This window comes from Schistocerca gregaria, chromosome 7, assembly GCF_023897955.1.
Source record: "Schistocerca gregaria isolate iqSchGreg1 chromosome 7, iqSchGreg1.2, whole genome shotgun sequence".
Taxonomy (NCBI): Eukaryota; Metazoa; Arthropoda; class Insecta; order Orthoptera; family Acrididae; genus Schistocerca; species Schistocerca gregaria.
In genome coordinates, this window is record NC_064926.1 from 427,017,151 (window position 1) to 427,031,268 (window position 14,118).

Consider the following 14,118-nt stretch of genomic DNA (forward strand, 5'->3'; position numbering starts at 1 on the left):
GTATTCGATTGGCACGCACAACTTTGTTGACGTTCCTGACATTATCGCCATCGGTAAACGTCGAAATACGTCCTGAATGAGGGTCATCTTTAACCTCAGTCTGGCCATGTGATCCAATCGTACGAAGTAAGTACTCATCACTGGAGGCTTCCAGCATCATTTGATGTGCCACTGAAAAGGTTTTCTTGAGTTTCACGCAAAATTTAATGCAGACTTGTTGCTTCTCTAGCTTTGCCATATTGAAATTCGCAATCTGTGCAATACAACGCTATACTCAATACAGCACTGAACAATAACTAACAGACGTGCAACAATGAAACTTCCGGCAGTTACACAGTAAACACAGGCGTGTGCAGGGATGCCAACCGTATTTCGCTCCAATACACCAATGGTGCGAATTTACAAATATTTCGGAATCTTTTGAACAGGCCTTGTAAAATAAAATGGTGGTTTTAGGCAGAAACCACTGCCACTCCAAGGATTAAGGTAGCCCATATGTACAGTGTGTTAACTGTAAGACGGTAGAGCTGTGAGGGGAGTGCGGGGAGAGGAGGAAGCAAGCATTGGCTGGCGTGGGGAGCGGAGCCGTTGGGAGGGGGGGGGGGGGGGGGAGGACAAGGCACCCCTACCAGTTGCAGTGCTGGCACTACAAATTGCGCGTCTTGCTTACACGAAAGCTGACGAAAGGCTTGGAAGTAAAACTCGCTTTAAACGTTGTTCGTAAACGAAACTGAAATCGTCATGTATATATAATACTATGCGCTCACATACCATTCATCCTATTGCAATGAAAACTGTTTGACTCTTTCAATGCTACACATGCTTTGTCCTGTGTATGTAGCAGCTCTCACTGAAGATTTGTAAATGGGGTGAAGCAATTTTTTCTGCTCCCTTTCCCTTTCGCAGCATTCAATCACATGCAATATAATTTTGCGAGCACCGCTATGTAATACTGGTTTCCTTCTTACCGTAGGGCTACCGGTAGGGGTTGTTAGCGACTACTGAGATTGGCCACCAACTGCCTCTTCACTCATTTTGATAATGTTTAGCACAACTGCACAATAAAAACACGCAGAACAGTACAGCGCAAAACAATAACGAAGCAGACGACAATGGCTACCTTGTACAACACAGTCAGCTACGTAATGTTGGCAGCAGTCGAAACTGCGTGCCTACCGAAGTCTCCCGACGTTTACCGACTTCTACCGATTCAGGACTAGGGAGAGGTCTGCCATCTAAAAGTTTACACACTGTACTTGACAATTTCTCTCTTTTTTTGGTCCAGGTACTTCCTCCCAAAACATGTCCAATATCGTTTTCTACATTGACGATGATAATGGACTTGTTTGCTTGGTTGCACCTGATATCCAGCATGGTAACCAGTTTGTTGTGGTGGGGCCACCATTTACCCTGGTGACTGTAGCCCTTTGACCACACAGGGATCGCTTCTGATGCCTGCGCCGTTAACTCCCCACTTATGCTGAGGAGTAGATGCCTGTCACCCTGGGGCATCGGGACTCCCGGCAATGGCCATCTTGCCAGATGGCCTTTGCTGCAGCTGGGTGGCGCCCAAGGGGAGAGCTCCTGGTCAGAGTGGGTGGCATCAGAGCGAATGACACATGATGAAGCGTAGTACATCATCTCTTGCTGGTGATCAAACACCAGCAGTCTCTAAGTGTTCACTGGCTCAATTCCCCTCCCTGGGCACACCATTGGAGGAATGTCCGGCTAAGGATGGCAGTGGCTCTTATTCGCCCTGGTACCTCTCTTCGCAGTATCGAAGGTGAAAAAGTGCTCATAGCTCTTAAGGCATGTGTTTTAGATTTCATGTTTACTAGACTTTATTTCAAATAGTCGTCCTTGACACAGTCTTGAATACTAATCATCCTCCTAGAACAGACTGTATAACAGATGATACTGCGACCAGGATTCCAGGAGGTTTCAAGTGTCTTCTCCTGCGGACACCTTTGGTTGTATACTTTACAGAGGTAGCCTGCAGTGTCTGCTTCCACCTCTTGATGTATTGCTTAATTCGTTCCACATCCCAAATGATTATCTTCCTAGATGGTGCGGAACAAAATGCTTGAGTGCTCAAGTTAAAATGCGTTTCATCTTGCTAGGGGTGATCGCAATCACAATCGAATTTAATTTATTGTTGCTAATCGTGATTATCCTTCAGAACATCTAAACCGACTCCAGATGCCATCGTTTAATTGAAAGTACGTGTTAAAGGGAAAAAAACATAAGTTACAGTCCTTTACTTTAAACATCGAAAAATATATCCTTTTTGTTTTCTTTATATGTTTCTATTCTCTCTAAAAACAAGTAAATTTTAAGAAAAACTGTGCAGACATAGTTCCTCACCTGGCTTGCGGTAGACTACGATGAGATAGAGAGCGAAGATGATGACGAAGGTGATGACGGATGTTAGCCAGTCTATAAGGAACATGATGGCCACGCACATGAAAAATCCCACGAGACTCAGCCATGTGTTGTAATACTGAAACAATGACAGAATTGTGTTACATTTTCCGTAAGAAAGTTATGCTATTTGGACCAATTGTTTATAAAAATGATTTAACTACTGACTTAACCGACTGGGGTAACATTATGAACAGCAGCGGCAAAAATCTTCGTAAAACGCGTAATACCGAACGACGTTGCGCAATGTGCACAGCTCTTGCATTTGGGAAGACAGGGTTCAAATCCCCCATCGACTTTTTAGAATACCTTTCATACGCTAGAGTACTGATTTTTATCGCTCGAACGTTGACAATGTTGACGCTATACAGTCAGTGAAAACAGTCTGTCAGTTGTCTTTGCGTAAATGTTAAACTTCCCATCATTTATGCCGTCTCGTTTTCTTTTCTGTCGAAACGTTTAGGTACTGAAACCGTTATTTTTGTTTTCATCAGGAACGAAAGTAGACGGATCCTCCTTTTGTCTCTGTAGATCAGTGATTTACCAGCTGATCCATCCGAACAAGCTATTTTCTGTGGTTCACACGCACCTGAGTGATGTTCCAGAACAGATCACGAAAGTGTCTTATTAAGCAATCTACCTTTTTAAAACAGCTACATCTTCCCAATATGCTACACCGACTCCTGTCAGTTGCGTGACATATAATGGACGCTGTGTGTTTAAATTGTTCCCATGCATTGTTACTCTCATAAACTTGTATGGCCTGGCAGACTTCAGTTGTGACCCATTTACCGTGTTGTAAAAATATGCTACTTTCCTCGACATTACGAGTTTGTTGGCTTAGTTTAGGTTGACATTTCTTCAGGACGTGGTTGGATAACACTAGAATTTTTACAATACCTTCTTCTCATATAATAGCCGCGGTGTCTACAAGATGTCAGAGACTCGGCCAACATTACCCTCTACGTAACACGAAAAGCAGGGAAGGTGTTAAACATTTCCTGAATCACATCCCAAATTTCTTCTGAATCTGCGGTTGACTCTTCGTTCAGTATAATGTATTGCATCAAGAAATCATCAAACCATTTGCAGAAATGACCAGATACCACATAATTAGAGGGCGTTGCTATTTTCAAGTACGCTGTACAATTAACTCTGACACACTCCTACGCCCATTAGATTTGTGTACACACATTTTGCCTTTTATGTTAGTTACTATAAGTTCTTGGGTACCTACACACCCACGATACCTATGCTTTGTTTTCTGTGTTCAACTCTGTGCTCTTCCACACACTAATGCCCTATCTAGTGAAATGAAAAATTATCGCGGCCGTGTTTGGCAACAACAGACAATATAACATTTAAGTAACTTGGTAATCTTGCCCGTTTTCAAAACTTTGTGCTGAAAAATACGACATGCAAATAACAAATGACAAGCTTAAAATGTCCCATTTGTAAATACTGAGTTTGTCGAGGCTGCAATAATATACTCTTTGAAAGGATTTTTTTTTATTGTGCAGCAAAAACTAATTCACTTCTGTAGTGTGAAGCATGTTCTACCAAGAATTACATTAATTGTGTTTTGCGAAAAATATAGTTGGGAATAAATGATTCCCGTTTGGCACCAACAGAGAAGAGAGTAATTTAGAACAATACGATCATCAATAGTTAGGAACTTCGCACATTACGAAAAAATTGTCTCTACATAAATCACAAAAAAATTTAGTAGGAAATTTCAGCTCGGCATCTGTTATTGACTATTGTTATTAAACAATATTAGGCAAAAGACGGAGAAAGGTTTCATTTTTACGAGCAGTGGCCAAAATGATAAGCTGGGTGGAATAGAAACAAGGCATCATAACATTGTGCAAGTTAATCTTAGCACAACATAGTGTGTGAAGTGCATACATATCGTTGTGTGATGATGAATACTACGTCTGGGCACTGAAAGACTGTCACAACAAAACAAACGAAGTTTGTAAATGTAACCCTGTGCTGTTAAGTGCTCTTTCAATTGTTTGTATCACTTGTTTTGTAATCCCCCCCGGGGGGGGGGGGGGGGGGGGGGGGAGGCGGCGATGGCTTAATTTCCCTTCGTGTAACTGTAAAATAGTTAACGACGCAACAATATTACTGAATTAGTACGGTTTTTAGTACCGTATGTTGTTGTCAAAGCGGAGAGTAGGCCTACGCACTTAAGTACGAAAGGCAAATCAGTAATTTCCTTATACTGCCGTTGAAGAATACATTAAGAACAGAAATAATTAATTACTAAAAATTATCTATTGTACGAAACCTTTTGGCAGTAGCCGAAGTTCTACTGTTCTACTTCCAGTGTCTGTATTCTGTGCGGAAGCTTCTTTTATCACCACTGTTAATGACATAAAGGCTGCCCAACGCGAATTATTGCACGAAGTCTAAGTAAAATAATGGGATCAGTTTCCTCTGTTGTAACTTTCGAAGTGTTCTGTTGAATGTGCGTTGATCTGTACCTCTGTGATATGATTTGTCAAACAGAACCAAAATTACGCTCGAGTAAATTCACCTTCAATTTTAAAGAATTCTCGTGGTGTATGTGAACTTTTGTTTAACCATTATTGCTTGGAAATTTGTGGGTAATCGTTTCTGAATGTGTTATTTTTGGAGTATTTAAGATATTCAGATACTGATATTGGTCTGGAAGTCTCTCTCTCTCTCTCTCTCTCTCTCTCTCTCTCTCTCTCTCTCTCTCTCTTTAACAAAATAGTGTCAAACTTGCTTGAGGGACAGAACGCACCGCAACACACAGACATCAGACACAATTCAGGTCAGGGCTTTGGGATGCTAGCAGCTCATCTATCGCATTAGTGATGTACCAAAAGTGTTACCTGGAAGCACAGGTCAGTCGTGGATAATAAATTTGTCTTAGACAAACTGACATGGCCAATAAACAGTATAACAAACTTAGTATCCTTTATTATGTTCCATTGTAGCGTTGTAGCTTTCAGTTGAGTGTTAACAAGGGGGCCAAAGAAGGGCAACTGAGTTAATAAAAAATACTGCGAAATTCAGTCTAATACGCGGAGGAGAATAGGTAAAGACAGAAGACAGTTAAAGAATTTGGACAAATGACTAGTTAAATATGACCAACTAGGACTGATGACCTTAGCTGTTTAGTCCCCCTTAAACATCCCAACAACAACAACAACATATTACAGACTTACAGGCGTATCATTTTCTTTTTATTCTCAATAGAAACCCACACAACTGGCATTTTTGCAAATTTAGGGTATCGAGTGTACAGTTTTGCGATAAGAATTTGTGTTCCTAGGGGCAAAGCTTAGTTTCATTTATTTGTGCATTCCCTAAACTTATTCAATGGTGGTCGTATTATAGGCCTATAAAATATTGTGATTGTTGTGAAGTGACGGATAAGTCCAATACTAGGGCAGGATAACTATATATCTTCATATTGTTGTTTTGCTGTGGTCTTCAGTCCTGAGACTGGTTTGATGCAGCTCTCCATGCCACTCTATCCTGTGCAAGCATCTTCATCTCCCGGTATCTACTGCAACCTACATCCTTCTGAATCTGCTTAGTGTATTCATCTCTTGGTCTCCCTCTACGATTTTTACCCTCCACGCTGCCCTCCAGTACTAAATTGGTGATCCCTTGATGCCTCAGAACATGTCCTACTAACGGATCCCTTCTTCTAGTCAAGTTGTGCCATAAACTTCTCTTCTTCCCAATCCTATTCAATACCTCCTCATTAGTTACGTGATCTATCCACTTTATCTTCAGCATTCTTCTGTAGCACCACATTTCGAAAGCTTCTATTCTCTTCTTGCCCAAACTAGTTATCGTCCATGTTTCACTTCCATGCATGGCTACACTCCATACAAATACTTTCAGAAATGACTTCCTGACACTTAAATCTATACTCGATGTTAACAAATTTCTCTTCTTCAGAAACGCTTTCCTTGCCATTGCCAGTCTACATTTTATATCCTCTATACTTCGACCATCATCAGTTATTTTGCTCCCCAAATAGCAAAACTCCTTTACTACTTTAAGTGTCTCATTTCCTAATCTAATTCTCTCAGCATCACCCGACTTAATTCGACTACATTCCATTATCCTCGTTTTGCTTTTGTTGATGTTCTTCTTATACCCTCCTTTCAAGACACTGTCCATTCCATTCAACTGTTCTTCCAAGTCCTTTGCTGTCTCTGACAGATTTACAATGTCATCGGCGAACCTCAAAGTTTTTATTTCTTCTCCCTGGATTTTAACACCTACTCCGAATTTTTCTTTTGTTTCCTTTACTGCTTGCTCAATATACAGATTGTATTACATCGGGGAGAGGCTACAACCCTGTCTTACTCCCTTCCCAACAACTGATTCCCTTTCATGTCCCTCGACTCTTATAACTGCCATCTGGTTTCTGTACAAATTGTAAATAGCCTTTCACTCCCTGTATTTTACCCCTGCCACCTCCAGAATTTGAAAGAGAGTATTCCAGTCAACATTGTCAAAAGCTTTCTCTAAGTCTACAAATGCTAGAAACGTAGGTTTCCCTTTCCTTACTCTTTCTTCTAAGATAAGTCGTAAGGTCAGTATTGCCTCACGTGTTCCAGTATTTCTACGGAATCCAAACTGATCTTCCCCGAGGTCGGCTTCTACTAGTTTTTCCATTCGTCTGTAAAGAATTCGTGTTAGTATTTTGCAGCTGTGGCTTATTAGACTGATTGTTCGGTAATTTTCACATTTGTCAACACCTGTTTTCTTTGGGATTGGAATTATTATGTTCTTCTTGAAGTCTGCGGGTATTTCGCATATAGACTGATGAGAAACGCAATACCGGGTTTGGGTTGGAAGTCATTCCCCACCCCTTGCTTAGCCATTTTGCACTTCCTGTCGATCTCATTTTTGAGACGTTTGTATTCCTTTTTGCCTGCTTCATTTACAGCATTTTTATATTTTCTCCTTTCATCAATTAAATTTAATATTTCTTCTGTTACCCAAGGATTTCTACTAGCTCTCGTCTTTTTACCTACTTGATCCTCCGCTGCCTTCACTGCTTCATCCCTCGAAGCTACCCATTCTTCTTCTACTGTATTTCTTTCCCCCATTCCTGTCAATTGTTCCCTTATGCTCTCCCTGAAACTCTGTACAACCTCTGCTTCTTTCAGTTTATCCAGATCCCATCTCATTAAATTCCCACCTTTATGCAGTTTCTTCAGTTTTAATCTACAGGTCTTAACCAATAGATTGTGGTCAGAGACCACATCTGCCCCTGGAAATGTCTTACAATTTAAAACCTGGTTCCTAAGTCTCTGTCTTACCATTATATAATCTATCTGATACCTTTTAGTATCTCCAGGGTTCTTCATATTAATATACTGTATATCTTCATATTAATATACTATATATCTTCATATTAATATACTATATATCGTCATATTAATATACAGAATTTTTAATTTTGCATAATAGTATATGTGTTGCCGTATTCTCTGCTACATAATCGTTACACTTTTATAAATAAATTTTTCCGCATCTAATAGTTTGGTCGTAATCATTTAAAATGACGAGTTTGCTTCCCAAATAATTAAGAAAACAGGTACTTCTGTTAGCAACTGGTATTCCGGCGATCTGATGTAGCAGCATGTAACAACGCTAGTAGGTAGAGAAGCCAGCAAAACAGCGCCATAGTGAACAGAATTAATGATTGTCAGTTTGAGGTATTAGGAGTGATAGCAATGACTAATGGCCTATTTTGGCGAAATCGATATTACAGTCAAAATTCATATTATACAGTTTTTCTCTGTTAGATTCAGAGTGAACTAGTCATCGGATAACAAGAATCATACTACAGTGTCAAAGTCGGAGAGTAAAACGAAGCAGTGACTGATCAAGCCATCTCTTTCTTATGTTCAAATGTGTGTGAAATCTTATGGGACTTAGCTGCTGAGGTCATCAGTCCCTAAGCTTACACACTACGTAATCTAAATTATCCCAAGGACAAACACACACACCAATGCCCGAGGGAGGACTCGAACCTCCGCCAGGAACAGCCGCACAGTCCATGACTGCAGACCGCTCGGCTAGTCCCGCGCGGCTCTCTTTCTTATGTGGCAGGACATTTATTCTTGACAATAATTGGATTTCCTTCTCTTAATGATGACAAATAAGAAAATAAACTCAAAGAAACAGCTGAGAAATAGGATAACGTAACTGATTCAATTTTAAAGGAGAAGAAAAAGCTTGTATTGTACGTTTTTTAATTAGGAAGAATAAGGGGTATGAGTCCATCATCTCAGATAACATAGTGTAGTCATTGAGACTAATATCTCTTACCTTGAAAGTAGGCCTCCAGCCAAGTGGTTTTATGAGTGCGGCGTGGAATGTGCAGAAGTTGATGAGGGCGTAGGACGCCAGGTAGAAGTTGGAGATGAGTGGCGCCACAGCATTCAGTTTAGCTAAGGGAATAAAAACGAGTGTTACATTTATGTGCGACTACATGAGATGTCGAGTTAGTTTGTGCAGGGTTACATTTAATTTAGGATTTTGTGGAAAATTTACAGTAATGACGCCCCCGAATATGCCAAGATTAAGGTCCAGCGTACAGCTTCAACTGTAAAGCTGATGACACTCTTTCTGTTAAGTACTTGGTCATAAAGATGATGACTAATTGTTATTTCAGAATTAATTTGAATCTTCATGTCGAACATGTTAATTTTTTTCTTTTGGTTCATCACTGCTTTCTTCGCATTCTTATTTGGTTTCAGTTTTAGATCTAAATTCTTTTCGATTTCATTTACCTCCATAAATGGGCTCACTGCTTCTGTTGAGTTACATGCATGTCTGAAAGAACAGACACTGTTGATGATCCGCAGCTGTACGCAATAATTCGAAACTAATTCGCTCTATGTGAATTCCTTTGACAACTCTATTAGGTGCAAATCTACTATCCAATAGTGAAATACGAAAATTTGTGCTGGGTCGGAACTAGAACCCAGATTTACCACTTATCGTGAGCTGTCGCTTTAAGCACTTCGGTTACCAGTGCACATTCCCTGGACCGACCGATCGTCTAAATCCTTATATAGTAGTCCACTGAATTCATCACCTAATGTTCATTACATTACTTGAATTCCCGCAGCAGGGAGAATGAGACAGCGTTAAATCGAGATCAGTGTTGTTATCGCCATGTGCCTGCCTTGGCTTGAAATACACGCGGGTGTCTGAAAGAACAGACATTGTTGTTAATTCACAGCTGTACGAGATAATTTCAAATTAATTCGATGAATGAGAATTCCTGTAACATCAGCTGTATTCGGCATAGATCTACTACCCAGCAGAGACACAAGAAAATTTCTGCGTGCCTGGTACTCGAACCCGGATTTCCCGCTTATCGTGAGCAGACGACTTAATCATTTTGGCTATCCGTGCACGCTCCCTGGACCATCCCAAACACGTCAACAACACTGGTCTCGATTTTTCATTGTTTCATTCTCCCTGTTGCGGGAACAAAAGCAATGTTGTGAGCATTACAAGATGAATTCAGTGGACTACTTTATTAGGAATCAGACACTGTGACTTATGGAAGTTTGGGGCGGTCTGGGGAGCTGGCACGTATAGCCGAAGTGGTTAAGGTGACAAGCGGGAAATCCGGGTCCGAGTCCCAGTCCAGCACAAATTTTCACGTACCACTAATAATTGGTAGAGCTGACATCACACTGATTTCACAATTTGCAAATCAGTTTCGTAAGATAAGAAAATGGACACAGAGACTGAAGAGAGGGCGATGGGCACAGAGGGTGGAGATGAAGATATGGACAGAAAGGGAAAGGAGGACATGGACTGAGAGAAGGGGTAGGAGGAGATGGACTATGATGGGATGAGGAGAAGGTGAAACGAGAAAGCAGGGAGGAGAGCATAATTTCAAAACTTTTTCGCGCTTGAATGCTTAACGTCAAATATTTAATCCATTAACTCATTTCTAAAGTAATCAGTCGTTTGAAGCTGTTTTATAAATGGAGCCCGATTCTTTATGAGGTTCACTGGTTGTTACTCACCAATGAGCAGGAAGCCCGCGGAGACGAGGAATGTGAGGACGTATCCGCGGTAGGGCTCGCCCGCCTTGCCATAGCCTTTGCTGAAGAAGATGAGCCCAGGGTAGATGCGGTCAATGCCCACCGCCTGGATGATACGGGGCACGCTCAGCAGGTTGGTCAGCGCCGTGGACAGTGTGGCCGCGAAGCAGCCGAGGTAGATCAGGGGGCCCCACGCTGAGGCCAGCTGCATGACCTGAGGGCCGGGAAACACGCACACACTGATGGGCAAAACCGAGCAGCCGAGTAGGTCAGGGGGCCCCACACCAAGGCCAGCAGCTTCGCCTGAGGGGCGGGACATACACACACACACACACACACACACACACACACACACACACATGGATGAGTACAATCATTACGATTACTTGATTAATAGTGTGCTGCTCCATCTATGAACGCAATTCAACAGCGATTCTGCATCGAATGGATTTGACGTGCACGTATCAGGTTTCTGGAGGTATGTATCACCAGATATCACACAGTTCTAGCAAATTACGGGAAGCTGCCTTGTGTGGATGCGGTACTGCCGCCAATAGCATCTCAAATGTGTTCCACGTCTTTCAGATCAGGCGAATTTGGTGTTCAAAACATCAAACTTAGTTCATTATCATGCTCCTCAAACCATTGTAGCAGGATTCTGGTCTTGTGAGACGGACATTTATCGTGAAGGAAGACGACATAGCCTTCAGGAAAGATATCAAGCATGCAGAGATCCAGGTGATCCGCAAAAATGTTCATAGGTAGTCGACAGTTGTCGAGTAGCCCAGGTGGCAGCCCCGCAGCCCCCTGTGGATGACTGTCCAGTCCCCATCTGTAGTGCTGAGCGCCGTCGATGTTACGAGCAGGTGTTCTCCTGATCCATGGCAAATCTGGACATATTTTCCTGGTGTAACTAGCAATGTGATTCATCAGCAACATCCAGAATGAAATTTTCACTCTGCAGCGGATTGTGCCCTGATATGAAACTTCCTGGCAGATTAAAACTGTGTGACGGACCGAGACACGAACTCGGGACCTTTGCTTTCGCGGGCAAATGCTCTACTATCTGAGCTACCCAAGCACGTCTCACGCCCTGCCCTCACAGCTTTAGTTCTACCAGTACCTCGCCTACTACCTTCCAAACTTCAGAGAAGCTCTCCTGCACGTGTATACACGGACAAAGCCACAGGTAAAAAATCTGTCGTAAGGACCTGGATCGGTTTCAACCAAACCTGGTACACATTACGTACCTTATGGTAAAGATTCTGCGAGGGTAAGAAGAGCAACATCCGATTGGGGTGGGAGTGATAACATGGGACGAGAAGGGGGAAGGAAGATACGGGCAGACCATGAGGAAGGAGGAAGACATGGATGCAGATATGAGATAGGAGGAGATGGACAGAGAGAGGGGGTGAGGGGGGACCGGACAGAGGGATGAAAGAGGTGAAGATGGACAGGGAGAGGGAGAGGAGTAGATGGACAGGATGAGGTGGGAGAGGAAATGGATAGAGAAAGGGAAGAAATGAAGCTGGACAAGAAGATTGGAGGAGAAGATTGGCAGGGAAAGGGAAGCAGGAAATGGACTAATATACAGAAGAGCCAGAAAACTGGTACACATGTAGGGCCTCTATGAGCACGCAGAAGTGTCGGAACACGACATGGCATGGACTCGACCGATGTCTGAAGTAGCGCTTCAGGGAACTGACACAGTGAATCCTGAAGGGCTGTCCATAAATCTGTAAGGGCAAGAAGGGGTGGAGATCTCCTCTGAACAGCACGTTGCAAACCATTCCAGATATGCACAACAATGGTCATGTCTGGGGAAGTCTTTAAACTCAGAAGAGTGTTCCTGGAGTCACTCTGTAGCAATTCTGGACGTGTGGTGTGCGGCATTGTCCTGCTGGAATTGCCCAATTCCGTCGGAGGGCACAATGGACATGAATGGATACAGGTGATCGGACAGAATGATTACGTACGTGCAACCTGTGAGTCGTATCTAGATGTATCAGGGGTCCCATATCACTCCAACTGCACACGCTTCACACCATTATACAGAGCCTCCAACAACTTGAAAAGTTCCCTGTTGACTAGCAGAGTCCATGAATTCATAAGGTTGTCACCATACCTGTAAAATTCCATTCGCCCGATAGAATTTGAAACGAGACTCATCCGACCACGCAACATGTTGCCAGTTATCAACAGTCCAATGTTGGTGTTGACAGCCCAGGCGAGGCGTAAAGCTTTGTGTCGTGCAGTCATTAAGGGTACATGAGTGGGCCTTCGCCTCCGAAAGCCCATATCGATGATGTTTCGTTGAATGGTTCTCACGCCGACACTTGTTAATGGCCCAGCACTGAAATCTGCAGCAATTTGCGGAAGGTTTGCCCTTCTGTCAAGTTGAACGATTCTCTTCAGTCGTAGTAGTTCCTGTTTTTGCAGGATCTTTGTTTGTCTGGTCGCGGTGATGTCGCACGTTTGATGTTTTCCTGATGTTGGCGGAACACTCGTGAAATGGTCGTAAGGGAAAATCCCCACTTCATCGCTACCTCGTAGATGCTGTGTCCCATCGCTCGTGCGACGACTATAACAACACGTTCAGACTCACTTAAATCGTGCTAACCCGCCATTGTAGCAGCTGTAACCGATCTAACAACTGCACCAGGCGCTTATTGTCTTATACAGGGTGTTACAAAAAGGTTCGGCCAAATTTTCAGGAAATATTCTTCACACACAAAGAAAGAAAATATGTTATGTGGACATGTGTCCGGAAACGCTTACTTTCCATGTTAGAGCTCATTTTATTACTTCTCTTCAAATCACATTAATCATGGAATGAAAACACACAGCAACACAACGTACGAGCGTGACTTCAAACACTTTGTTACAGGAAATATTCAAAATGTCCTCCGTTAGCGAGGATACAAGCATCCACCCTCCGTCGCATGGAATCCCTGATGCGCTGATGCAGCCCTGGAGGACAGCGTATTGTGTCACAGCCATCCAAAACACGAGCACGAAGAGTCTCTACATTTGGTACCGCGGTTGCGTAGACAAGGTCTTTCAAATGCCGCCATAAATGAAAGTCAAGAGGGTTGAGGTCAGGAGAGCGTGGAGGCCATGGAATTGGTCCGCCTCTAACAATCCATCGGTCACCGAATCTGTTGTTGAGAAGAGTACGAACACTTCGACTGAAATGTGCAGGAGCTCCATCGTGCATGAACCATATGTTGTGTCGTACTTGTAAAGGTACATGTTCTAGCAGCACAGGTTGAGTATCCCGTATGAAATCATGATAACGTGCTCCACTGAGCGTAGGTGGAAGAACATGGGGCCCAATCAAGACATCACAAACAGTGCCTGCCCAAAGATTCATAGAAAATCTGTGTTGATGACGTGACTGCACAACTGCGTGCGGATTCTCGTCAGCCCACACATGTTGATTGTAAAAATTTACAATTTGATCACATTGGAATGAAGCCTCATCCGTAAAGAGAACATTTGCACTGAAATGAGGATTGACACATTGTTGGATGAACCATTCGCAGAAGTGCACCCGTGGAGGCCAATCAGCTGCTGATAGTGCCTGCACACGCTGTACATGGTACGGAAACAACTGGTT

The 14,118-nt window shown here is 42.8% G+C and overlaps 1 protein-coding gene across 1 annotated transcript in view; it reads right to left on the reverse strand.

Moving 5' to 3' along the window:
• The window catches only part of LOC126282040 (bumetanide-sensitive sodium-(potassium)-chloride cotransporter), a 308,227-nt gene that overhangs the window by 56,395 nt on the left and 237,714 nt on the right, over nt 1-14,118 (reverse strand). Inside the window, exons 9-11 of the mRNA XM_049981454.1 lie at nt 10,482-10,713; nt 8,761-8,882; nt 2,365-2,500 (exon numbers count right to left, since the gene is read on the reverse strand). Coding sequence (XP_049837411.1) covers nt 2,365-2,500; nt 8,761-8,882; nt 10,482-10,713 — 490 coding nt within the window. The remainder of the gene's footprint in view (nt 1-2,364; nt 2,501-8,760; nt 8,883-10,481; nt 10,714-14,118) is intronic.